Source organism: Falco biarmicus, chromosome 5 (genome assembly GCF_023638135.1).
Source record: "Falco biarmicus isolate bFalBia1 chromosome 5, bFalBia1.pri, whole genome shotgun sequence".
In the NCBI taxonomy this organism is placed as follows: domain Eukaryota; kingdom Metazoa; phylum Chordata; class Aves; order Falconiformes; family Falconidae; genus Falco; species Falco biarmicus.
The window spans coordinates 88537314-88565017 of record NC_079292.1 but is presented as its reverse complement, the minus strand read 5'-3'; the positions used below and the strand labels follow the sequence as shown (position 1 = coordinate 88565017).

General features: G+C 46.9%; 1 protein-coding gene across 2 annotated transcripts; it reads right to left on the bottom strand.

The window, feature by feature from the left end:
* Nucleotides 1-7102: 7102 nt before the first annotated feature.
* TEX55 (testis expressed 55) lies at nucleotides 7103-11515 on the bottom strand. 2 transcript variants are annotated; one of them, XM_056342002.1, is made up of 4 exons: nucleotides 11442-11515; nucleotides 10096-10791; nucleotides 9777-9839; nucleotides 7103-9055 (listed from the first exon to the last, which is right to left on the bottom strand). In XM_056342002.1, exons 1-4 carry the CDS (start codon nucleotides 11457-11459, stop codon nucleotides 8942-8944), a joined length of 891 nt encoding a protein of 296 aa, XP_056197977.1. In that variant the 5' UTR covers nucleotides 11460-11515; the 3' UTR covers nucleotides 7103-8941. The 2 variants fall into 2 exon arrangements, with proteins under 2 accessions (XP_056197977.1, XP_056197978.1); XM_056342003.1 differs by lacking the exon at nucleotides 9777-9839.
* Nucleotides 11516-27704: the final 16189 nt, after the last annotated feature.

The following is a 27704-nucleotide window of genomic DNA, read 5'->3' as shown; positions in this document are numbered from 1 at the left end:
TGTCCCAGTGAGGGGCACTTCTTTGGTGGTCGCCTCTCCAGCCCACAGCAGTGGTGGCAGCGCTGCCGGGGGTGAAGCTGAGCATCCCTGCTGCAGCATGCTGCAAAGGTGCCGCCGGGGAGCGGAGGGGCTGCTTCCCGGGAGGGCTGCAAACAGCTGCTTCCCAGCCTGCAGTTCCACCTTCCTTCTCTCGGTCAGATTTGGGTTTGAGGCTCGTGCCTGTCGCCCAAGCCCTCCGTGTGCCGTGGCCGGGAGCCAGGTCCTCCCCAGGGAAGGGAATTCCTCACGGCTGCCTCCTCTCCCGTCTCGGTGCATCTGCGCGGGGCGGGGGGCCAGGATGCGGGCTGTGGGGGACAGATGTCCACTGCCCCCCTTGGGTTTGTAGCCAGCTTGGCCTCACGCCAGCCTTGCCTCCTGCCTCCCCAGCCGGGTCACGGCTTTCGCTACAGCTGCCTCCCCGCTTTGTGCAACATTTTTGCCTTTTTGGTTTTTTTACATTTCTATACCTCTCCACCTCAAGAGAGAGGAATAACTGTTGGGTGCGGAGAATAAATAAATGAACACCACCTAGGGAGATCAGGGGGAGAGCAACTCTGTCCCTGAAATTGTTTACCAAACAGTGCTGAGTGTGGGGAGACAAATGGCATACCATCGGCAGCAACCGTGGGCTAATTATAGTGGGTTAGGATAAACCACCGGGGCTCTGGGCTAGCCACTCCAGCTAAGCCTGCAAACATATAGCCTGAAAAGCAGAACTGTATGTATATATTTAGTATAACGTGGAATGCAGTAAGTAACTTCTTTCTAAAACCTCAGAAATCTTGGTGAAGAGCAGTACAGAAAAGCCAGATACAGGCATCTTTGACGCTGGTAATTCTGGTATTTTGCATTTGGCAGTGCACGATCCACCCATGAATATGGCATTGCACTCTTCTTCCCTAAGGAGAGCGCTACTCAGCACACTCTCAGGGATTCGTTTTCTTAATATTTGGGGAAGGAGAGGCATACGCTTTATTTTTCTAATTTTTTAGGGTAGTTTTATTCATGAGTATTATGGCTGTATTATGGTGTTGTTAAGACTTGGAATTTTGCATGTTTGCATAAAGCCCAAGCTACTGGAATCATGTGAATGCACGAAAATCTGTACTTTCAGCCTTTCAGAAACAACTGTTTCTTCTCCTTGTGACAAGCAAGCAAGCAGAACGGACAAACAACTAGGAGGAAGCTGTTCTGCCTGGTGAAGAAGTGGGTTCAGGCAGGGAACTGCTTCTCCAGGGAGATTTGGGCTAGTGCTCATAGTGAAATGTGCACATGCGGGTAGAGGCAGTAACAAATTAAATCTCGGTACCCCACTGCTAACAATTAGACCAGCTGCTGTGGCTCCCTTCCTCAGTGGTCTCAACCCAAAAGCTTATTGGAACAGTGGATGTTTAATCTCCGTTGGCTGCTCCTACTGTTAAAGAAGACCCTCAGGGTGCCTTCTTGTACACATGGAAAGAGATCTGGGCTCTAAATCTCCCCCTAAGGATGCCTCTTTTACTCTGCTGACTGCGAAGGAAACTCATAGGAGAGCCTCATCACAGGTCTGAGGCTAATTTCTGCAAAACAAAACCCAGACCAAACTATCTGCATCTTAGAGCTGCTGATCTCACCCAGATCTTTCAGCAACAGGTCACATTTTTGTAAGCACAGAGACCAGAAGATGCAAGGCGCATGGAGCCTGGGGGAGCCCTGCCCTGGCTCCCCTCCCTCCAGAAGTTCCTCCTGGCAGCCCAGGGAGCCAAGCCCTGCAAGCCTGACGTTCCTCAGCCAACACCCTTGATGGCGTAAAAGGGCCAGTGAATGGGATGTGAACCTCCTCTTCGGATGAAGGCAGGCCAGCTCGCTCTGACCACAGCCCGACCACAGGGCAGGCTCACAGGAGGCTGGAAACTTCCCTGTGCCGGGGCAAACCGGTACCTGGGATCCATTATATGACAGCAGAATAAAAGACTTTTGAGAAGACAGACATTTTCTACTTGTGTTTTTAGATATAAGCTTCTTTAAAAGGCTGTCAGTGTCCAGGTGAAGGTCTGCTAGAAGGTGTTTCTGTTTTGCTCTTGGTTGTGAATTTGAGGGCTTTCTGGTCTCTGAAAGACTGCATTTGTCAGTGGTGATAGAGCTGTTAGGATATGGTCCCAGGTCCCGAATGGCTTTGGCACTGTGATGGTCTTTTGGTGATGGTGGTTCAGTTGAGTTTCATCTAACAGACTGGGAACAAGCTGTTCTGCTTGGACCTAGTGACTGCATTGCTCTCCCTGATGGTTAAAAACCTCCCCTCCAAAATCCCGTGTGGAAGTCCCAAGCCACAACACGCTAAAAAGAAGAGATCTTGTTTGAGGACCTTTACTGCTTCTTTGGGAGGGGACAACAAAATATGTTCATATTGCATGTTCCAGCTCATTATTGAAGGGTGGGGATACCCCACTCCTCCCAAATCCACCCTGTTTGCTGCTCTGGGAGGCTGTGAGGGGCTGGCAGGGGAGCACTGCCATCTACACACAGTTGCCTGTCGCCGTCCAGTTTCCAGCACGCTTGCTGTAAGCCAAGTGCCACAAGCCTGTGTCTCATTTATCTCAGCATCTTCACCATCCACCTTGCCAGAGGGCTGGAGCACCCAAGAGGAAGAGGGAGGACAGTCAAATTAAGGTTGCATGGCAAGAGTCTCGGCTGCAGGAGGAAAGGGGAACAGCAGAGGGGTGTTGACTGGTGCGGTGCTTAGGAGCACTGGGATGGAAATAAATAGCATGAACGCCTTGGGCGCATTTATAGTGCTCCTGGGGTGACAGCCTCTTCCTTGGCAAGGGTGTGGTTGGTGTCTCACACCCACACTCGTTGCTTTGACAGAACTGTAGGCACTGTCCAATATTCTTCCTCTGACACTCTCTTTTGAGGTTTCAGTATAACAGGAAACTTCCCTGTGAAGCCTGTGAGACTCAGGCCGTGCCGTGCACCTGGGGTTTGACCCAATCAACCTGTACCCAGCTCTGGGTTTCAGTTTCAGGGGGTGATGGATGGAGCTGTGCTTTGAGCCATCCAGCCCTTTTACAGGGACCTTTTTTCTACTTGTAGCCACTCCACGGCTGGACATAAACCCTTGGGTTAAAAATCTCCGCGTCTCTTTAACAGTCTTTGGTGGAGGCTCAGCCGGTCTGTGCTGCCCTCTCATGGGTACACGTAGGAAAGGTTGTTTCACCCTTGGTTTTCTTCAAGATGCTTTTTAACCTGCTACTCGGGCGCTGTTTTTCAACACATGCTTTCTGAAAAGCCAGAAAGACTTATGAACAACTTCTAAGAGGTCTGTGAAAGATAGCTAACAAAAGTAATTTTACCTACGGCTGTGCTGGACCCTGCTCAGCTCTTCCCTTTCTAAAGGGCTTTGCTCTTCATTTGGAAATATTTGGGCATCCAATAGGGCAAAAAATAGGGAGCTGCTGCTCCCAACAACAGGCTGAGCTTCTCCCATATGCCATGTCAAACATGTATGAGCATGATGGCATCATACCATGGTCAAGGAGTCTACCATGAGAGCTGTGTTATGCTACCAAGGATTCAAACAGGGCCAAAAGCTGGGCTCTCCAGCGGGCAGTACTCGCTTTCAGCACTGTGGGGTTTCAGCAAACTGGCAACACTGCCCTTCCCTGAATCTCCTTGCGAAGAGGCAGGATATTATGCTAGACCCAAGGGGATGCTTAAACAATAGCGGGACAGAGCCGGCATCACTCTGCTCTTCAAAGGGACTCCTGTGGTGTTCATGGAACTTTGAGTCCCTGTGAAAAATCTTTGGCTCTCTGAGCAGTTGCCTGCATTCAATACACACTTCTCCCTCATGTCTGCTCATCTGTCCAAACACGAAAAACTCCTCAAGATGAGAACTGTTTTTCTTCAGGGGCTGGTATGACATGCATTTTTCCCATTAACAAACAATTGTGCTACTCCACATGTCTTTACTCACCTCTGTTTCCTGTTTTATACTAGAAGATAAGCTGAGGGACAGGAAAGAGGAAGGACAGAGGTCACCTCTTGTTCTTACAAACTTCCTAACCCTAATATGGATCCTGCCTCCTAGTCTGTAAGAAAAAAATATAAGTGTTGGACAAGGTGATTCTGAATAAGATGTTTGCCTTAAAGGCGTGTAAATTTAGGGTGAAGTTTTCATGGCCAGTGTAAACTGGGTGTTGCACTTCCTTAGCTACGTCGCCTGCCTTTTTACTTTGCAAACTGTACTAGACAGCTGTGCATCTTCATAAGCCTGGCTCTTTGTGGCTCTGTTTTGGCTCTTTGTGGCTCTGTTTTCCTCCATCTCTTGCCACTTCAATAAGTAACAATGAACAAGAGGCAAATTTTGATCTCGAAGTAACAAGACAAAAAAGCAAGTCTCATAGTTTGTTCCAACTCTGATATTATTTCACTGCAGCTTATTAAACGGCACCAGCAGTTTCTCCTGTATTCTGCACTGGAAAGTAGGAAGTTTACCCCAGATTCCTGGATAAATATGCCATGGAGATGGCCTTCCTAGTGCGTGAAGGCAGCAAGGTCTGTGACAAAGGAGGCTGAGCTCTTCCTACCTTGAGCAGAGTTGCATGGCAAATTGAGGCAATAGCCTTGAGGAAGAAAGGAAGAGCCACTCCTTTCATTCATACCAGGCATTTCTAATACAGACCAACTACCGCAGTGCCTGCAGTCTTGCAGTTTCCAGTCTTGAATGATGTGTACAGAAATCTCTTGGGATTGGTTTGCCTAATTTTATCTGTTCTACAGTGACATTTCAGTCCAGCACCTTTCCTCAGAAGATGGCAAGTTCATCCAACCCGTGTCACCTCAACAACTCAAAGTTCCCCCTTTCATTTGTGTATGTTGAGGCATGGCCATGAACTTTTGGTGATGCTGCTACGCCGGTGTTGCCCATGAAGGCAGTCCCAAAAAGGGAATTCAGGCATGGATATTGATGCCTGACCTTAAGGGAATGTTTCTTCTCTTTCTTCTGCATTTCATCTGGCTAAAAGAATGGTCAAGAGAAGCTTTCCCTTGAATACAACCTCAAGGTGTGTCAGACAGAATTTGATCAATTTGCCCTCATATATTCCCTTTCTAAGCACTCTCACATTCTCCAGTCTTCAACTTGAGCTCTCTCTTGAGCTAAGCTCTTCGTTGGGCTTTACCCAGAAGTTAATTTCTTCCACTGCAGACATGCAAGCCTGAATAATTGCTGCTGCCTACTTCAAGTATCACATGACTGTGAAACTTTGAAATCAATGGCATTAAACCAGCCTAAGGTTGTTGTTACGTGGCAATGATTCATATCCAGTGAGTCACAATGAAATGTCTCATGCTATAAGTAGCTGCCCATTGAGGAGCTATCCTGCTTGTGCCCTCTGTCTAACTAAGCAGCAGAGCAGAGTCCATGTGAACTTTTTGTAGGACCTTTAGCCAGCAGTTACAACTATTTATTTTTTTTTCCATTGGTTGTTTAGAGGCAGTACGCAGGCAACTTTAGTATTGCTTGGGGCATCTGAGTCATTTTAAGTTCCATACACAGATGGCAGAAAAAGAAACTGATCTTTTGATCCAAGACACCTATTTCACAGAGACCACACTTTCCTTCTGGCTGGCCCCTCTGCATCCTGATTCTAGGGGAGTACAAGGTTCACAACAGAAACGGTCTGTACACCATAAGATCATGCTATTTGGCAGCTGAACTGGATGTCAGGCTTCTGTGTCAGTCCATGGATCAGCAAAAAATCTCGTCTGTGAAAATACTACACTTTCTCTCAGCTCAAACTGCAGAGGAAACACCCTTGAGAACTACAAAAGTACCTCCAGCCTCCCCACCTTCCACTCCATGACCTATCCCTGTCCATTAGAAGCACACAGCGATACACGGGTGTGGGTAAAGGGACAAAACACCCTTGTAAGAAGAATGCACTTCAGTGCACAGACATTTCCCTCGTGGAGAGAAGAAAGAACAAACAACAGATGTTAGTTACGTTGCTTAGCACACTACTGGAGGGCATTCAAATATACTGTGACTAGCGTGCTATAAGGACTTATATGGAATAGTTTCAGTTACACACAATGAACTGTTAATTCCTTCACAGCACCCAAGGCAAGAAATTTAATGACAGTTTAATGCCATATTGATAAATGTTCAGTTACGAAGAAGAAACATGGATCCAATGGTTTGGGAAAGAAATTATGTAAAAGGGACAGTCACTCTGGAACTAAGACTACAATAAATGTTTCCATTTAAAATGAATTTTTTCTGCTTTTCTTCACCACAGAAAGCCCTTCACACACACAAACAGCAGTGGCGCACAAGTGCCTTAATGTGAGGTAGAATTTTTCTAGAGCTAACATGTATTTTTCAGCAAAACTCTGAAGAAAATCAAAAGGACAGCTGTGTGGCACTAACTTAAACACAATAACCCGCACACCTTCTGGAAGATGCTTTTTTGTTTCCATAACACTAAGTTCCTGGACTTTTTTTCTTTCAAAATACAACCCAATCATCTGAGAGGCTTGAGGAGAAGAAAGTGACATTTCTTCTCAGCTCATGATGAGTTCCCCAACATTTCTGGTCAAAGCTCTTACTGAGAGCTGATCAACTCCCCCCTAAGTCTGTGAAAGCTGAAGGGTTGTCCTTGGCCTACTGCCTTCCAGAGTCTCTCGCCATCTACACATGCCAAATCCAGGCTCACACAGCTGTCCTGAGTGCAGCCTCATTCATTTCTATACAACTGCTGCTCCTTAAAGGAGAGGGACCTTGGTCCTGAGAAACAGGAAAGACAGCTGCTCTCTCTTATATGCACTGGGAAGGACTCCTTGCTACCACACAGCGTCTTTGTTAGCATGAGATAAGGTGGTTAGGCCACCCAAGGAAAATTTTGGCCCTGAGATTGCTGAGGAATAGTGGGTAGGGCTTCTCTTGCAAAACTTCTGTCATCTGTGAGAAGACTACTTTCCAGCTCACTTCAACTTATTTGGGAGAGAAATTAAGGATCTTTCCTTGCAGAACTCTGTTAATGTTGATGTGAAATTGAGGTCATACACCTATAGTCTGAGAAGGTGTTACAAGTCAGAAGTTTTTAATGAGTAAAAGGTAACAAAAAAATAAAACACACAAATGATAGAAGCACAAAGTTCACAGCTCAGGTGTACCCAAAAGCACCCTAATCCTGTTCTACAACAAAATTCAAAGACATTGCAACTTCTCCATCTCTTGGGAGAACATGCTGATGTGACCATAGTGACGAAAAGGCTTCAGCCGCTATCTTCATCTTCCATGCAATTCCTGTTCCACAGAGGTGCATTAGCACTTCTCTTACATTCACAGGGCGTGTACGTACAGGGCTGCTTATAAATTCTTGATCAACAATATATAAGGCTGAAAAAACATCAGTCACTCTGTTTCATTAAGTGTCCAATTCTTCCAGCTGCTGAAGTAGGGCTTTCAAAAGCATCTCACTGTTTCAGTGGGACCTAGATGTGTAAGACTACACCAAACCTCTTCTAAAACCCATGAAGATTTTATTTAAAACTTGAGCCATCTTTACGCTCACAATAACCTTGAAAACATTCCTGCCCTATGAATGAAAGGGATGCTTACCCACCTTTAACCTGGAAACAGATGAACTAGCTGATCTTTTTTGAGAACCTTAGATTGAAAGGCAATTCTTCTCAGCCACGAAATTTGTATATCAAATACTTGCCTCTGTTTTTCCCAGACTTTTTGGGCTCAAGCTTCGCTGTGGAGTATCACACAACCTAATCATCAGACTTTTAGCTGAAAATAGATAGATGGAATATAAGTTTCTATGGTGCTCTCTTCATAGCCATAGAGACAGTCATTTGGGAATACAGTACCATCCGTCATGAAATTAGAGCACTTGCCTAAAAAAGAGAAAATTCTGTAGTGACAAAAAACTTTCTGGCATCTACTGCACAGACACATTAAATGAAGCCAAAATAACAGTACGCTCTGTTGCATGTTTTCAATAATCTTCAGGCAAGAGAGAGGAAAAAGAAAGACAAAGTTTCTTTATAGGGTGGAAACAGACAGTTGGATGGTATGAAAATGAGAATTGTAAGTGCTTTGAGACTCGAAATCAGTTCAAATGACGTAGAAAGTGTACCTTGCGTCTGAATTTCCTGGGCTGCAAGTGTCTGGTTTTGGTTTGTTTAGTTTTGTTCACCTCCCACATTCCTGAGTGACAATGTCTTCTGAAGCCACAGAGGGTGTGTGCAACTGTTGCTTTACTGTTCTGGTTATCGAAAGATACACTGTACTTGCAATGATGCAGCTGGGCAACCCCAAAAAGCAGAGTGATCGGAACCCAGCAGGGATGGTGAAGGGTGAGACAGCTGTGTCCAGTGCGTGGAAGAGGCAGTGAGACAGCTTCTTGCATCAGAGGAGCTCGGGGGGCAGTGGGAAAGCCACAGACCCAGCTTCTCAAAGTATTAGACGGACACAGGCACTGCTGCATAGCTGGAGACGGTAAGTTACCAATGCAGCATGGAAAAAAAAAGAGAGGACTATGGGTCATAGAGGGCTGCTTTTTAATTTTACTTGGTTTTGTGCTTGTATTGTCTGAGCTGTGAGGTTTCTCTGTATGGAAAAGCAGAGTCTAGGGGCAGCGTAACTGTAGGATTTATGCATTTGTATGCACAGACTGCACAGGAGTTCAGCAGACCTGCCTTTTCAAGGTGTGCTATATGTGCATGAGGTCTGTGCATGCTTTGATTTCAGTTTGTGCATCCAAACCAATACCTGGTTGCAGGATTTAAACCCAAGGGGAAGCACAAGCACACAGAACAGAAAAATCAGGAAACATACAAGCAGACCTATTCCAAGTTACAAAAGCACGGTGCTGTGAAGGCCCCATGCAATACCACAATAGCAAGGTCAGTAGGGGCCAAAAGAAGTGTACAGGACGTCTTCCAGAAACATCTCTGCATCTTCATTCTCCTCCAATATTCCCTCCATTTCAGCCTGCCTGGCATTTATCATAGACTGCACCTGGGCAAAAGGAAAAGGAAAAGGGTCATTTGGGAGACTGTTTCCTTACCACTAGTGCCCAGAACTGACCTTGCCATTCCTCTGCCAGTTTTGCATTCAGTTCGGCATGAACCCAGCAGCAAATCACAAAGGTGGTGCTTCCCCTGACTGACTAGAGGGCAGTGAAGGAAAAGATTCTCGCTCTCTGTCTGCTCTCTTTCCTCTAACCTCCTTTCCCCAAGGAGCTCCCCACACTTCTAACTCACTCCCAAACGATCGTCTCATTCCACTGACTTTTAATTTCCTGTGTTTTAATACCCTGCAGGATCAGCAGAGACAGCTCTCCTGAATAGGGGTGTGTGGCAGGAAAATGGTTCCCTCCCAGTATGGGATAGAGGAAGCTGGAGAAGGAGTCACAGGGCCCTATCTCTGTCCCTAAGCTTCCCTTACCTCTCAGGAACAGTCATCCAGGGCTCAACCACCCCATTCTGCTCTCAAACCTGGCTCTTCCACACACCCACCCTCTCACATCTCTCCTTCCCCTCCTTCTAGAGCGCATGTGGTCCCTTGCACCCTGGGCACTCTGCTCCTGTCACATGCTTCTCCTCCTCCCAAGTGAGCAGACAACACAGTGAGAGAAATAGTCATGGGCTGACACTTTTTCTGGTGTGCTCAGTGAAGCTGGCTTTCTGCTGTGGCCCTAACAGGACAGTCACTGTTAAGCCCCAGCAAGACACCATACCTGCAGCAATATGAACTGCAAGGGGTCATCGGGTTTCTGGTACACCAGTTTTTCTGTGATCTCCTGAGACAGACAGAAAAGAAGTATTGATCCTTGGGCAGATGGGTGGTTGCACTTTCTGCTTCAACACTAGCTGCATTTTAGAAAGGAAACATATCTTTCAATCCCCAAAGACGATCAAGGGTCCTTTTCTTAAGTGTAAACTTAAGAAAGCACAGGATAAGGAGGGACCTGGGGAAGGGATAATTTAGTCCAAGCTAACTTTAGCCCACGCTTCTCAAGCAAGCCTTTGGAGGGAGAAAGGAAAGCAAAATTTCACCTGAAATATCTGCAGAATATTGTGTTTCTCCATGTACTTAATGGAGACTTCAAAAGGGTCTTCATACACAATTGGCTGCTCCGTTATTTCATGTGTAGTCTCTGTTGGCTTGGCTACAGTTGCTGATGACTGAGCCCCAGGTGTTTTACCGCCAGTCTGTGCAGAGTCGGACATGTACATCTTGACCTTGAAACCTGGCTGCTTACCCACAGGTGATCTGATCTCATCCAAGTTTTCCCTGGATGTGAGAAATTCCACAACAGGTAACTGGTCCTCAGAACCTGGTGGTTTCTCAATGACCAGCTGGTCTGCAGATGCTGGCAGTTCCACTACAGATGGCTGATCTGCAGATGTGGGTGTTTTAACCCCAGCTAATTCATCCAGTGACAGTGGGCACTCAACTGTAGATGACTGGTCTGCAGATGCTGGTGGTTTAACACCAGTTAATTCATCCAGTGGCAGTGTGGACTCAACTATAGATGACTGGTCTGCAGATGATGATGTTTTAATGCCAGCTAATTCATCCAGTGACAGTGGGGACTCAACTATAGACAGCTGGTCTGCAGATGATGGTGTTTTAACTCCATCCGGTGACAATGGTGACTGAACTATAGGTGTCTGGTCCTCAGACGATCCAGCAGCTGGCGGTATGCTAGATTCCTCCACTTCAGATTCTAAATGATCGTTAGACTCTTGCTAAGACATTTAACAAATAAAGAACAATTAAAGTTTTTTAACAGGTAGCCCTACAGACCAGATACATCACATTACTGCATCCTTCCGTAAGTGTGTTGCAGCCCCTCTTAGAGCAAGCACCAGTAGGCCTTAATTTCTGTGTCTGCCCCTCCCCCCCACCTGCTCATGGGCTCAGGGGCCCCATTTAAGCTCAAGCCCAAGCCTGCAGGCCTAGTCTGAGTTCTGCAGCGGGTGTACTTCGGCCTGGTCCTGACTTACTGACTGGCTGTCTTAGGGGGACTCTAGTATTATATATAACTCTATATTGTACACCCCCTGGGGCAGAGGAGGCGGGAGCCATGGCAGCCGCCAGCTGGATTTGGGGTTCCCAGTTGCGTGGCCTGAAGCCCGGGGGAGGCCAGGGTGTGTGTGGGGGGGGTGCGGGGTGGGGTGCTGGTGCACAGCCCACACGCTTCCCTGTAATTGGGAAGGGGGTGTTATGCCTGGGGAGCAGGGGGCGCGGTAGGCCGCGGGGATCAAGAGGCCTGGGGGCGCAGGGGGCCGGGACAGGGGCCAGCGAAGCCAGGCGGGGGGGGGGGGGGCGCCCTCCGGGGCTGGGTGTGCGCGGGGAAGGGGTCTCCGGGCCCGGGGCCGCCACTGCCCGCCCTCACCTGCCCCCGGCTCTCCATGGCAGGGCAGGGCCGCGCTTCGCCTGCCCGCGCCGCCGGGCGCTGGTGCCGCTCGCCGTGCGCGGGGCGGGGCGGGGCGGGGCGGCGCGGGCAGACGCCGGAGCGGTTGCCGGGGAAACCGCCGCCCCCGCTCGCGGTACGCGGAGCCGCCGGGGTCACGTGGGCAGCGGGTGCCGCGCCGCCATCTTGGGTGGGGGCGGGAACGGCGGGCGGGCCGCGGGGAGGGACCCGGTGCTGCCGCGGGGCCTGGGCCGGTCCCGGGGGCCATCCCCTGCCGGCGCGGTGTGACCATCCCCTGCCGGCGCGGTGTGAGCCCGGCCGCAGGCCGCAGGTCGCCCTGGTGCGTGTCGGCAGGCAGCGCGCCGTCCGTGGGGGCCTGCGGCTGCTGTGGCCTGCTGGAAGCGAGGGAACCCTGGGTAGAGTGGAGGGCACGGGGGGCCCCCCAGCCCTGTCTGCCACTGGCCTTCGGCTTTGCAGGGAGCTGAGCCGCCTCACTGTGAACTGCAGCGGTGTTTTGGCCTTCCTGTATTCCTATAAAGAACGCAACAAATCGCCCAGGGTAGCAATTTGCTCTTGTTGGCCCTGCAACAAGTTAGTAACTTCCATGGTAGTGAGGAGGCTTGAGGGAGAAGGGCAGCGAAAAGCTGTACACGGAGGGTCAGGTAGAAAAGGACATGGCAAATAGCTTGTAAAGAAAAGCTGGGAAGCAAGAGGTAGGGTAGCAGCAGTGAGAGAAACGTTCACGCGTGCATTCATGTAAGAGGTACTTTCTCCTCTCAGTTTTACACAGATCCTGATAGTGTGCTGCGTGATGAACTTAATCAGAAAAAGCAAAGAAACAGATTGCCAGTTTTCCCCAAAGAGGACATGAAAGGAATAAAGATAAAAGCTGTGCTGGGTTACCACAGTAACCAGCTTCTCAACTACTCCAGTTCATGCTCCAGTGTGACAAGAGTTGGGATTGAAACGTGAGTGGCTGAAACTGCCAGTGGGCTGGGGTGGGGTGGGGGAGAGGTAAGAGGGAGGGAGATACAGAACTTCAAAACCTGTGCTAAGCTAACATGTCACTTCCATTCAGAGCAGGTCAGTTTGTGTGTGTTCTTCAGCTACGCTATTGACCTTTTAAGATAAACTCCCCCGCTGCTCCAGTACCATGTTTATGACAGTGTTGTCCATATCCTCAGTCACACTGACCACACAGATCATCTTGTGCTAGAGCACTGCTTGTGCACTTATGGAATGCCAGGTCATCACCCAACTCCCCTGAGCCCATCTTGCTTCTCCCACTTTACTATGTGTCTGTGATAGTTCTGGACAGTGTGGGACTGCTGGCTTTTTGAGTGTGGCATTTTTTGGGTCCGTGTTTGCTCGGAAAGATCTTGAAAGATGCTGCATAAAATCTATAAAATTGTTGCTTAGGCAGTTGGTGGGGTGGACTCTCAGGGAGATTTCAGGACCTGACTTCAGCCTCCACTGATGATCCTCATATGATGGAAAAGGGTATAGTATACTGCCTGGTGCTTGGGATTGTCAGTCCTTGATTTGTGGACTGACAGATTACCTCCAGGAGCTGTGGACCAATGAAGCTGCCTTAAGCAGGCTTAAGTAGGCAGGATATTCACTGGTTTGTCTTGTATGTCCCTTAGAAATACTCTGTTCATTCTGCAGTGATCTTTGCATGTTTAAACTCACATTTGCAACCCTTGTAGCTGTGAAGAAGTTTTTGCTGGATGAGGTCTTGCTGCCAGTCAGTCTGGAAACTGAGACAGCAATGTCCAGGAACAGCTGAGGTGGGAGTTAGATCTTCCTTGCCCTGCAGCTAGGTATTTCTGCACAGCTTTAATGCTCAAAGAGCTAGTTTATCGAGAGTCTGAAAGGAAAGCTGTAAATAGTTACATCCCAGTCATACTTCAGGGGGGCAGCGTTTGCTCTAGTAACTGCAGTTACAGTTTTAACTGAAGCAGGCATCTGCTTTTAGTTGTGTGTCTATGGGTAGTTGCGCGCTGAGCCATCTCAGTGCTGTTTCTCTGCAGCCTGACTCCCTGCAGAACTTCTTCCATGGGTTTCTCCTCTCCATCCTTTACAGGACAGGACTAAGCAGTTCTCAGCTGCGTGCTGGCTTCAAATAGCATCCTGCTGTGGGTAAGTCTTGAGCCCCATGTCTTCCTTTCATTGGTGCCTCATTGGTAAACAGCAGATCTCTCCATTTCCAACCCCACTGCCTACTACAGGGATGTGGCTGCTGGACCGGAAAGCTAGAATTTTGTACAAGGAAGTAAGATGAATGACTCCATTAAATAAACATCACTGCTTTGTTTATTCTTTCAAAAGAACAGATTACAAAAAGCAGAAGATGCATTTTAAATGCATTAAAATTTCTGAGCAAAATAATGTCTTAAATACAATGCTCATGTAACATAAATCACACGGCTTTTTTTTATTCAGGCACATGGAAAGCAAAAACGTATTATTATATCATTATTTATATGGCACCATATGCTAAATCTGGAAGTTAAAGACTTTGAAATAAATAAGAAAACACCAGCTGCAGATCAGCAATATGCTCCTTTATTGGGAGTCACTGTGTAACTGTGGCTATCATTCCTGCTGTTAAGTTAAAACTTAAATAAATTGTCAGAGAAATAAGATAGCCATTAGAGATTCAGTGTCTGTCTCCTGGGGACACTTTTTCTAACAGCTGTAACAAAGATCTGCTGCTGGTTTTGTCCTATCTATGTAGTAACTCATTGCATTTGTCCCTGCAGTATCACACAGTTGTTCAGTAGAGATGGTTGAGCTGCTCACTATAAATAATGTTGGTTAACAATGCAGCCCCTTTTGGGTTAATAAATTACGCTGAAACCACTCCTGAGCCTCTTTGATTGGTTTCTTGCAAGTCTGCGGTGAAGAGTTGGAACAAATCACTTTCCACAGTCTGTTTGCTTTGAATATTTCTTCTTATTTTATTGAGCTGTAAATATATATATATCTATAATAGACAAATGCTGAAAATACCCGTCTTAAACTCCTGTCACCTCATCCAGTACTTGCAAATCATGAGATGAAACACATCGCAAAATTAGACATCATTACTTAAAAGGGCAGAGGGCCCCAGTCAGCACCAGGCTGGGGAATTTGTCCCCCTCCTTTGTGCCAGAGATGCTGTCAGGGCTCAGGATTTCTCCCAGGCTGAGGTTGCTGGCCAGAGCCCTGAGCTCGCCTGTTATGCCGTCCACCAGGCTGCTGCAGCCCAGCGGTGGCCTCATGGCTCCCTGTGAGCTGTGGCTCTGAGACTGTCTGAGCTGTGGGTTTGTACAGTTGCCGCCAGATGTAGTTAAAGCCTTCCTGAGGTCTGGTGGGCAAAGAGCAGCTTTGTGGCACGGAGCAAGGATTAAAAAAACAGGCTGTGAGGAAGAGGCTGGGGTCCTTGGAGAGACACCTGCTCACCCACATAGCGACCTGTGACTCTGGGTGGGTCGCGTGGTTGCCCCACACGTTGGTTCCTGGGCTGTGTGGTGGGGTAATAGCTCTGCCCTCCATCCAGAGGGTTTTTGAGAAAGTAACTGCATTACAGGCTGGGAGGAAAGCAGGTGTGAGTGCAACAGAGCAGTGTGGAGAAAGCTAGCTGCTGCGTGAGGTAGAGAGGGGCTGGGATGCGAGGGCAAGGGAGGCAGCTGGGGCTGCTGACCTGCACCCAGACCGCTCCTACACCAGCAGCCTTTGATATGGGCCCGCTTCTGACAGCGATGTTGAGGAGGAGCCTGCACCCAGGTGTCTGCCTTTGCCCAGCCAGCTCTGAGTGTTTGTGTGCAGGGACCAAGCCAAGGGCACGTTGCCAAACCCAGCTCTTCCCCCAGCACGGCCTCTCGCTAGGGCTCTGCCTGCATTTCCCAGCAGAGAGCAGCAGAGCCTCGTAGCTGCTCGCAGGGGCTCCCAGTGCATCCTCCAAGACCTTCTGGCAGCGCTTGCCTCCACAAAACCCAGCGGTAAACCTTCACTGAGCTCGCAGGCACATGTCAGACCTGTCAAGAGCATTGGTGTGGGCAAACAGAAAACATGCTCGCAATCCTGAAGATGCAGTGCTTTCCTGGAAACCAAGGTGTTCACAGAAATCAGTGAGACGTTTATTGAAGGGATGCTCTCCAGGTTGTTTTTGTGCTCAGTGCCAAAAAGGAATGCCTCAAGTCTGGCTTCAGAAAGTGGGGAGGTACCTGTAGCCGGTTAAGCAAACATCTTTCACAGATGATTGGTGTGGACTCAGTATCCCATGAGGTCTCCTTGAGCCCCATCTTTGGCAGTGCAGGAAAGAAGTGTATTAGCTTCCGTGTTTGGAAATATTTGCTCTGGGAACCTGTTTAGCCTACATTGATTTAACGCTTTCTATTAAAAAGAAAGTTTCAGCTGTCTCTTTGTTGTTCCTGCACTTTATAATATTATCACAAATGTTACTGGCGATAAAGATGAATGAAAAATTTGCGATACTGCTTGTTTGCCAAGGTGTCAAAACTAATTAATCTATATCTTAATTTAGACAACATTCTTCAGAAAAACAAGACCTTGTCCCCTGTTTTGAAACTTACCTGATGTTTCCTGGGAGTTTAAATAAGCCAAATTTGGGACTATACTGGAAGCTCCTCAGCAGTATTAACTGGAACAGCCTCTGTCATTCCTTAATTGACCCATTCTAATTCCTGAAACTATTACGGTTTTATACAGTCCCCTGGAAGATAATCCTAGACCTTCTGGGAGGCCCGGTTCTTGTAAGGGAGAAGGCTTCAGTTTGGTCTCACCGTCACATGGCACAGGAGGAAGGGGATGCTCTGTTCTGACTGAGGTCCACAGTCAGCCTTCATCCAGTCCTCTCCCCATCAGCTGTGAAATCCCTGAAAGAGGGAAGAGCCCAGATGTGATGTTTACCTGAGGGAGTGGTGCCTATGGAGGATGCTGGGGATAATAGCAGCAGCTGGGTAGTGGGAAGGCACAGGTTTGCCTCTTCACCCTGCGAACGCTGCCTTATTGCTGTGCTCCCCTCTGCTGTGAACCCATCTTTTACCGTGGGACAGGGAGGCAGGCATGGTATGGGAAAGGCTTTTGGAAGGCAAATGTGTCAAGACCCTGGATAATGCTGTCAGTAGGTCCCTCTTGAAGAAGCTGTAATCCACAGATGGTTGTGAGTAGCTTTCTGCATTCCTCAAAGCCTTGTGGCTGGAGTGCCTCCTCCCTCCTCGCTTCCCGACACCCACTCATTTGGTCTGTCTGCCAAGCTAATTTAAAATGTGATGCAAACCACCTCAGCCCTGGGGTCGCTGAGCTGGTCTCCCCGACCTCCTGCCACTCCTGCTGCATAGGATCTGTCCTTCTTTATCGATGCAAATGATGCTTCATCTGTAAATTGTAGCTGTACATGGGAAAGGTGCAATGAGCTGCTGTAAGGAGCCGGGCCTGCCTGCCTTGCCTTGTTTAACAGAGACTTTAATTAAAGACCCCCTGATGCTAGAAAGCCACATTAATTATTCATCTGAAAACATTTACATAGAGTCCCCCGTTTCCCTTCTTCAATAAATTATCAACTTCACGTCTCCATAATTCATCGAAATGACTAAAAATACATTGTCTCAGCCTCCTTCACCTCCCTCCTCACTCTGGCTTTGTCTGTTCCAACTGTGGTGAGTTCAGGATCTTAATGCGAAGGTCTCCTACTGCTCTCAAGTAAAAAAGGGGGATGGAGGGAAAGAGGAAAAGATTTGTCCCTGCACGGGATTCATGCAGATGGCAGTAATTTCTCACTTTTTCTTTCCCACACAACTGGCCCAGTCCTGAGGTTTGAAGAAGGAAGTTGAATATTTCTAATGAGGAAAAATGCTCTGAGGAGAAAAGAAAAGATGTTCCCAGGTGCAAAAGACACTTGGGTTTAGACAATTTCTATACTCAGCTGCAGATATTTTGTGTGACCTAGAGCCCAGCAGTTAATCTCCCTGGATCACCTCCATACCCCACCTGTAGATCAGGCCAGCAGTTCCCTATCTGCCTGGTAGAGGGATGCCGCTTTACTAATTATATCTGTTCCAATATAGATGTTTTAAAGAGGAAAACAGCCGACAAGCTTAGGCAGAGGGAGAAGTTCTTCAGCAATTCACAACAAAGATGTCACTGCAGGCACAACTGAGGGGAAATTCACTGCAAATAGTTTTCTCCAACACGTTTCACTTTGTGATAAAGTGAACTGTCACATGAGAGAGGAAAAAACCTAGTCCTCTGAGGGCTAGTTTACATGGGGAGTTAAGACAAATTAGTGTGGTGTGAGTTAATGCACAGAAGTCAAAGTGCATTAAACCTCACACCACCTCTGTGTGGGTGCTCTGATGCAGGAGGAAAGTGGCCTCAGTTCACTATGGTGACAACTAAACAAAAGCAAAGCAAAGTCGCTTTATCCCTGAATATCCATGCTGGGCTTAGTGTGCTTTAACTCATGTGCATTCATTTCACATCTTTGGCTCATTTACCTTAACTTTTGTGAATGTCTTAACCTGCAGGGCCTGAACAAGTGTGTGCTTCACCTGGCTCTGACTGTTCTCTGCAGAACCAGGAGTGGTCTGGTGCCTGCAGAAATCAGACCCAGTATGCCTTCCTGGGACCAGAGGAAGCCAGGGGCTACGAAGGGGTGATTCTTCTACAATGGTGGGTGGAAGAGGACAGGATGGACACTGGAAAGTTTCTTGGGTCGTGGTCAAAGAGGGCGTTAGAGAATGAACCAGGAAAAGAGAGCACTGACTCCAGAGGAGTTTGCCCACTGACCTTTAAATATGCGGGTTCGGTGTTTTCAGAAGGGCATAAAGAGGTTTCTGTGTTTGGACCTGAGCACATACAGGGCCTAGGTCTAAGACTAAAAATGGGGTTGAACTGATTACAAAGAGAGCGATATATTTACCTGAAGCATTACTCTATTGACTTCTGTGGTTTTTTCCCTTCCTTTGCCCTTGCTACTATTTTAGATGGGCTGTCTTGACTCAGCAGTGAATAGGATGGTGACAACCCTTGTCTGGCTGTGAAGATGTGCCTAAACCTTGGGCACTGCTGTCTTGGATCTGGGAGACTGGAAGCTCTTCCCACATCCAAATCCTGGAAGACAATCCGCTGGTGTCTTTGTAAATAGGAAGGTGCTAGCTCTGGTTCAAGTTGTTTCTTGCAAACTGGTGGAGGCTGGGGGGGGGGACGGACGACACATAGGAGGGAAGTACAGTCATACCCTGTGCTTCACCAAATGTGTATTCCTGAAAGGTGTGAACAGTTCTACAGTCCTCACCGTAGAATTAATGTAATGGAGGAGAATGTGTGTGTGAACATATGAAATACACAAATTAAATACACAGGAGACTATTTGTGGCACAGAGGGCAGAGGCGGGGGAATAGAGTTGTCAGCTGAAGGGGCTGACTTTTGGAAAGTGATCACTGTTTGGAAGGTACCATCTGCTTCCCCGTGAATGGCATGGAGTAGTACACTAGTTTGTCAGCCCCAGCTCAGCTCTGGAATGAGTAGATTTTAGCTTGGTATGCTTTTAGCTCTGGGCGTAACCTCTTCCCACTGACCTTTTCCATGGAGACTGGAGGTACCATTTCAGAGGATGAGCTGGAAAAGAACACCAACAGAGGTCATTCTGCTACTCAGGATTATCTCTAGAGGATGCTAGGTAGCACTGAGCTCAGAGCTTTCTAGCATTCAAATGGAGTCATATACTTAGGATTAAATTTACTAAGACACAAATATTATCTAATGCTTATCAATTAAATTATAGTTCAGATTATGTTATTAAGAGGTCTGAATCAACATTGTTCTGCATGTAAGAGAAACACATCTTTGCAGGCATTAGGAAAAAGCTTCCATACTTCTCTTCCATCTGAGCAAATTGGATTAAAATTTTCCAGAGTGAAGTCTTTCAGCACTTTATACTGTCTGTGGAGACCCCTTAAAAATTGTCCAAGCTGTGGCTTCCATCCAGATGTACGTAAGTATCAGTATTTAGATACCTCATTCACAGTCCAGTGTTTACTGTTAAATTTGTATTGGTCTTAACATGTTTTGAAGTAATAATTGGTGCTATGTCTCCTGAGGGATAGGACAACATGTAATTGGCTTAAACAGAAGGAAGATCTGGTTAGACATTAAGAAGCCTTTAGTAATGGTGCAGTAATAAAGCACAGGAATAAATGGCTCGGGGCCTTCTGCCTGTAGAAAAGTTTGGATGAGCCCACTGAAATGATCTTGTCTTCTCCCGGAAGAAGAGCAGAGATCATTCTTTGCATTTTCTTTCAACTTTATTTTCTATGATTTTGCATATGCTGGCAAAGTTTTCTTGCCAGAAGTGGCAATAGCAGCATTTTCATTGCCACTGCATTGTCATTGAAAACACTACCCCATCAGTGCCCCAAAGGAAGAACAGGCTGGAATAACAGAATGCCAATGAGAGCATCCTTTCTTTCCAAGCTGGCAGGAGCAAGCCATTTTGGAAGGTGATGTACATCTCCCATAACCCATGCTCCAGCTTCCTTGGTTGAGCCAAATTGTCTTGCCAGCTTGTCAAATGGGAAAAGTGTTACCACTGTAATTAGAAACATTAAAGCAATCAAAATGAGCATACAAGCATAATTAAGGCGCTATTGGTTTATGTCCCCTGCAGGCATTCTTTTAGAATAAATTACTTTTTGGTTTAATTTAAACCTCTTCCCAAACATCACTAAAACAAAGGGGTAAAGGAATTTCTATCCATATATTCACCAGCAAAACTACTTAGTTTCCAATCTCATAACCTAGTTTGCACTGGTAAAGTTTCCCCACACTGACAAAAATCTGAAGGATATTGCTGAATAAACAGCATAACTTTAAAAGTATAAATTGGATCTGGACAACAAGAATCAAAGAGGAGCAAGAGAGATTTCCCTGGCTCTGGATCAAGCCCTTCATAAAAAAGGAATCAGGACTGCCGTGTCGGGCAAGGTGTTATGAAAGTGCCTTTTTTCCCTGTGAAGGAAAGGTACACAGAGTAATTAACAAGGCTGGAAAAATGTTTTCCAACCTGGGTGGGTGGAAAAAGGGGAGATGAAGATCAGGAACATCTAGTTGAATATGGGGGAGCTACAACTCTCCTGCCCCTCCCGATGACTTCAGTAGGGTTGCACCATGGAAGGCATTGAGCTCCATTTGTAGAGCTGACTGGGTTAAGCCTTGGAGAAGATTTTCAACTCTGAATTCCTGAGGCCGAGCTGTCTGCAGAAGGTAGCCACAGCCTTGTCTGCCTCGGGAAAACTGCTGTCAGCGCTGTGTGTACGTGTGTGGGTGGGTGATTTGGGTGGTGACAAAGCAGCACGCTTGCCACCCATTAGAAAAGTGCTGCTTCTTGGCTCCTCATTCTGCCAGAGGAGTACTTTTTCTGGTGAGCCTTGTAGTTGTGATGGCCAGTTGAACCCACGAAAAGATGCTCAGGGTTATGCATAGGTCAAGGGAGAGTTGCCACACGGTAAGTTAGCAAAGAGTGGGTATATGCACACCCTGAACTTGTGCCTATCTTCTGACCCAGCAGCCTTCAGCTCATGGGAAGGTTGAATGACTGGTGAAATAATAGATGGACCTCATTTGAGGTTAACAACCTCTGCACTGGTGGGAGGTCATGGTGTTGGCTGAATATTCCTAGTGGTCTGGGGAGAAGCCTCAAATTCCACCATCTCTACAGGGATTTGAGGCTACAGTATGTTCTCATATGACTTCCTTATGGCCAGTCTTCCCTTTTTTTAGGGAACTTAGGGTCTTTTCTTTATCCTCTGATGAGATGCCACACAAATCCTTGATCTAACTGGTATAGGTGAGAAACATACGGAGCCAGCTAATGGTGGTGCAGATGGGAGTATTGCCACTGCTTTGGAGAACTTGCCTTTCTAACAGGGCTAACGAGACTCCCGACAGCACTGTAGGGTCACTGGCCCACTCATGGCTATTCCAGATTCAGCTGTTTGCCCACGAGCCAGAAGAATGATAGCTCCACAGTCAGCATCTCCTACAATGGTTGCCCAGGCTTACTCAGCTGCTGTGAACTGCAGGCTGGGCTCATCGCACGTGTTCCTTCCCTCAGATAACACAGCAAGCAACAGGTACTGCTGGGTACTGCTGCAGCTTTCCTGGTCCTAGCACTGTCCTTGTGGGTGGGAAGTGCCGTCCATCAGGATCTGAATGTCCTTGGGCTGGACAGCTGAGAAAAGGTGGGCAGGCTAAGCCACAGGGGTAGATAGCAGACACCGACTCTGAGTTTTCATTGTAGTTCTTCATTCTAAAAGTGAGTCATGGTAAGAGTCAATGGGTGTACCCTTCCGCCCCAAAACTGACTCAGCAAGAGGTCTGGGGATGCAGGGGTAATTTTTTGGCTCGGATTCAAGCATGCACATGAAGGTGAGAACTGTGGAGATCACAGCTGCCTTTGCTGTCTCCAGCTCTGGCTAGGATCTGGAGCCCTAGAGTGACTGGGGGGAGCAGCTCCCTTATCCCAAAGCCTTGCCCTGTTAGTGAGGCTGCTGCTTCCCCCAGTTGCCTGGCTTAGGACTGCTGCAGCTCTTGGGCTGGGAAGGAAGCACAGGAGATGCGCTGTGCCTTATGCTGGAGGATCTCCTGCAGCACCTCTGCAGAGGGGCAGAAACACCACTCCTCTACCTCACTTCTGTTTTTGTCCCCTGTCCCCGTTGAGTGTTGCCACAGCTGATATGCCATCTGTACAGAACAGACTGGCGGCACTTTCCCTCACCCCACATCCTCTGCGGAGGCAAGGGGCTGGCGACTGGCTGCGACAGACGTGCAAAAGGACAAGGTGAACGTCACAGGCAGCACCAAGAAAATCTATCTGAAACCCTGCTCCATATGGGGAAGCACAGTTCCAGCTGTTCAGCCTTTGGAGTAAGCAGGCTCTGAAGCTGCTGCTACGCTGGCTTTAATGCTAGGCAAGCACAGACCCATCAGAGATGGTGGATAGGAGGAAAGCAGCAGGGGTAGCAACATCACGCTGGTGCAAGGAATCTCGTGATGCTATTGCTCCCCATGATTATGCTGTTAACAGCCAAGCAGGGTGGAGTTTAATGAGCAAAGGTAGATGAGAAAAGCAAAACAACTGAGACAAATTATGTTTAAATGTGATGGCTCATTAAACAAAAGCTCTCTGCTATGTTTCTTTCCTTGGTAGCAATGAAGGGGACAATGGACATAAGTAAGAGGCAACCCACTGGCAACAGGAAGGATTTATAGACAGTAACATACTTAATCTAGCAGCTCCAGCACCAACAAGCAGATATTTTGCATCAAGTAACTCAAGTGAAGGGGTTTGCAATATCTTTGCATGAGGCAGAGCTCCTTTCAACCCAAATCCTAGGAGCTTCTCACTGCTTGAATGTCAATGAACAGTCCTGCTTTCCTGCACATCCAGACTCCTGCTGTCTCCAGCAGATGTTTTAGAATGCAGAAGTCAGTGCAGTGGGGGCCGCAGGTCTCATACTAATGCATCCACGATCCTGTCTGGCCTGGCTTACTGATGCTTAATTGTGGGGCTTTGATCTTGACCAGATACTGTAGTTTCTACCCAACTGTAGGCTTTAACAGACTTGAAGAAGTTATCCTAATCAATCCCTCTCCAAAAGGCAGGAGCAGCTTTACCAAGTGTCCTTCCTGCCAACTGTATAACCTGTTCCCAAAGCATCTGAGTGGTAGAAGCTCAGCACCCCCAAACTGAGCAACTTTTCCAGCGTTTCATTGTCATTATCCACCTTCTCAGTATGTTGTCCTATCCAGCCAGGATATGGAGGACGATTCTTTCCTCCCTCTTTGCTGAAGCCTTATTATCGATTTTGTAATGGACTGCCTTTCAGCTTTCCAACAACATGTGAGAAAAGATCTCCATAACATTCATCTGTCTTACCAGGCAAATGGCTACTCTGCATTTGTATAAATCATGAAACTGGGTGTGATCTTCTGCCTGAAAAAAGAGAGGCAATCTATCATATTGAAGTTTCTGTTGTGTTATTTATGAGAATGGTAAAGGCAATAATCTTCAGACATAAAATATCTGATCTCCCAAGGAGATTCCACTGCTATGCTCTTGAGCTGAGGAGGTGGCCCTGCGATCCAGCAAGAGTGGAGGACAGGGCCCTGGATTTTTGCTAATTCAAATTTTGTCAGGAATGAGAAAGATGTTAGGACATCTTAGAAGGCAAGAGAATAATATCTTTACTGCTCTTTTCTTGTTTTCTGCATGGGCAGCCTAGCCTTATCAGAAATTACATTGTCCAGGATTGGAAAGTTTAGTCACTTGGATGCTGTAGAAAGCAAGCTGCTAGCCCTTTCCATAAGAAAAAAAATCTTAGGAGCAGATGCAGAGACATGAGATTTAAACACCCTATTCATTGGCCTTTTTGAAGGTCAGGCGCCAAGTAACTAACCCCGATTCTAGCATTCCTACTGAAATGGTGGTGCACAACAGCAGTGGTACAGGCCCTTTTGTTGGCTGCATTCTGCACGTGACTGCGCTGACTTCGTAAACCACGGTAAAGCGAATCACTTTATTCTAACTGCTGCAACAGAAGGTCTTCTGTCTCCCCAGCATCATTTGATCCAAGAGGGATTGAACTGACTTGAAAGCAGCTTCCATCAACACACTCTCTGTTCCAAGTGAGGAGCTTGCACTGCTGGAACTGCCTATTCACAAAGCTCAGGGGAAGACAGCCAGCAAAATACAGCGTCCATAGGGAAAGTGCTTATTGGTTAAGAGACAGCAACTCTGTGGACAGGAGAAATGCTGCTGAGAAAATTTGTCTACAGTGGGGAGTTTAAACATCCAGCTCCCACTTCTGTACCACTGTATCTCATGTTCAGTAGATGTCAAAACGTTGCAGTTGGGAAACATCTCATTTTGTGCATACAAATCAATGGTCTGATTGATTGCCCTCAGACTGATTTTTGTTCAAAATTGCTGAAGCCCCATTACCTGGATGACATGAGTCAGAGAAATTAAAGTCTCACTGATTATGATGTTATAAAGCAACCTGAGTCTGCAAATGAATAACCTACGTATTTAGTATCAGGGCACGCTGTGTTTGCAATTGACACCTTGAAGGCAGATACATTATGTTAGTCAGAGCGACCTACAAGAAAAAAAAGACACAATGGTAAGGCAAGGCCAACTGGACCTGCGGTGACTGAAGCGTGTTTCACCATGGCCTCTGGCAGTGAGTCAATTTCCAAAACTTCTTATTGACAGCAGGATTTAGCTCCAGCTCCGTTGCTTAAATGGAGGTATGTGGAAAGCTGTATGACATTGCAGGCAGCAGAGGTTTGGTCAGTGCAGGTGGTACAGTTGGGAGATTTGTGCTGCTCTTGCTGAAGTAGACTCAGTTCATCGGCTGAATGGCTCTCCAGAGTCTGCAGCCTGCATGGGCTTGGTTTTTGTTGACTGTAAGCAGACATTTGGCCCCTAGTTCACATGTAGGTACCAACAGTCCGGACACTTCCATCTCCCACTGGCTGTAAGTGCACACAGTTTAACTTCACTCCTGAGCTGCAAACCTTGCCTTGGTGTGCGCCTTCGTCGGTCAATAACAGTAGCGAGGTGCTGTAAAAAGCAGTTACCAAAGCATAATCTCTGATTCCTTGGGAATATCAGCTTAGTATTTAAGACCAGTCCTTCCACTTAATTTCACACCATGAGGATGTAGAATGTATCCGGAAACTGAGTCGTGAGCTGGAATATGTTCTGAATGGTGTGTTCACAAAACATTCAGTCCGAGAAGTCAAGAATATATAGACATGTACTTCTCTCAAATCACCTTGCCTATCTTATAAATGAATTTTTCTTCTGTCTTTGCTGTGATGGATTTCCTAGAGCTTTCTTAATTCTTTCCAGGTGGCCTCTCTCCGGTTTCACATCTACTGATGACCACATTTTCTTCCTGTATATACTGAAAGCAGTAACCACTGTATCTGTTCCAAAACACCTCCCCACGGACAGACCCAGGGGGCTTCTGATGACAAACAACAGTTTGATGCTCATTCGCATTATGCTGACATGTAAACCCACCGAGGATGACCAGAACAAATGGGACCTGACTGTCTTCATAAATTTCCTCGAGTGCCTGGTGGGAGGCAGAACATGCTCTTGCCAACGACCTCTGAGACTGCAGTATAAAAATAACCTAAAGCATTTAAAAAGCAACAAGAGGGGAAGGATGCATTTTATGTCAATTCAGTCAAAAAGTCCTCAGAATTAGTTGCCTGAAGTGTTTGGGAAAGCTGACAGAGTATAATAGCACAGAGACTATTTTCTTGCTTCTCAGCAAAGACAGCATTAATCGTCTGGGCTTAATATAGCCTTCCACATGCCAACTGGGTGCAAAATTATGGCTGGTATTAGAAAACCACTTACCATGTGGACAGGCTTAAAGTGCAATAAGCTGTGGGGTGTGGATGCAGATGGAGTATGCCTAAGGACATACGGTGACCTTGAGAATTGTATGCCGTGTCTCTGGAGACGTAGTGCCTCTTCATTATGGAGCCTGACAGAGATGGAGCTCTTCATCAGTGGTGGGGCAAGGAAGGACTTGGATTTGGAATCAGGCTTGAATTTTGCGATCCAGGTATATCTAGAGGTGTCTGAGCACAGGAGATATACTGGAATTGGTTGTAAACATAATTATAATACCTGTATGCATAATACATAGGCCGATATACATCAGGGTTGTGCCAGGGAGAGAATCCATAGTGCTGGGTGTTTGCAAGACTATCATGTATAGTAAAAAACACAGACCTGTAAGCATTCTCCATCCTTTTCTGTACTGAGACTGGCTTGGTTGGGGCAACTTCTGCCAAATAGCTACACTTACTTTGATAGAAAGGGAGCAGAAATATGGCTGGGTATCTCACCTGATACTTTGACTTAGTGCTTGAAGAATGCAGAGTATGACAAATAGGGTCAAACCCTTTAACGCTGTATTGTAGCATCTGTACGACACAGCTTAGAGACTGTTGTTCTAGTATTACTACCTAGTAAAGTGGGCTCAAGTGCTCAGTGCTTATGTAATGCTTTTTTTCTGTACATGAATTGTGTCTCAGTCCTGTTTTTCTCCCAGTAGATTTTCTCAAAAATTATTAATAAGCAGTTTTGACTAACAAGTTACAGGTTTTGCAGTGAATTCTTTGCTGTTCTCTCTGTAGTTGGCCACCTTGGTTATGCAGTGATCTCTCTGTGATCTCTGATGAGAAGATTAATTTTAAGAGTATGATAATAAATATACTGTTGGTGAAGTCTTTTGCACAAATATAAATCTTTACTAAAATTAGAAGACATTCAGGCTCACATTTCCGTGGTTATCCAGATCCTGACATAAAACGACATCATGCAGAGTGAGTCAAGCAAAAGGCTGATTCATGGCTCAGGGTTTTTGATAATTAACCAACACTAGTGTTTAGGTAATTATGTCTGTACAGGATGTTATGACATGTCTATCCTACATGTAGTGCCAGTTACCAAGACAGCTTCTTCTTATTTCTAAAATATACCTTTCCTGCCTTAAAACATTATAACAATTGTGGGAATTTTTCCTATTACCGAGCCACCTGCAGCCCTGATGAAAGCGACAGGGCTCAGCTTCTGTGAATTAATGCTGAACCGGCAGCACGGAGGAGACTACCTATGGCTCCTCGTCTGACTGCTGGAAGGATGAAAGGTTTGGCAGCAGGGCTAGAATTGAGAGAAATAACTAAAAAGAAGAAGGGGAAGTGAGAACATCCTAAGCATTTCTAATGGTTATCTTCTGGTGTTAGTGACCAAGCTGAGTGCCACCAAGACCTGCTAAGCTGAGGGGCTGATCCATGTGTTTCACCTTCCAGCTGGGAAAGGGGCCCCAGGGAAATGGCTGGATCCTGTGCCACCACTTGGCTCTTGCAGCTCTCAGGAGGTATGAGCATCCTTTACTGCCGCACACGATCTTGTGCAAAACCCTCTTCTGGCCACAGTCAGGAGGGGAGAGTTGAATTCATGAAAAGCAGCTGCCATGGACTTAACATCTTGTGTTGTTGTCGCCGGCTGTGTTGGTTGTTAGTAATATTGGGGATCCACTTTCCTTCCCAGCCTGAGACTGGGAAGCATAGCTGTGCTCCTCAGCACTAGGCCTCTGTCTGGGCAGTTCATGGAGGGTCAGCCTCATCTCCAGGGCACAGACGTGGAT

What these genes read in the sequence shown, in the direction of transcription:
- TEX55 (XM_056342002.1), bottom strand. An exon ending in ATATTCTGCAGATATTTCAG is followed by an intron (nt 9,840 to 10,095) that starts GTGAAATTTTGC and finishes TGTCTGTCTCAG; the next exon opens with GAGATCACAGAAAAACTGGT. An exon ending in TGCAGTTCATATTGCTGCAG is followed by an intron (nt 9,056 to 9,776) that starts GTATGGTGTCTT and finishes CCTTTTGCCCAG; the next exon opens with GTGCAGTCTATGATAAATGC.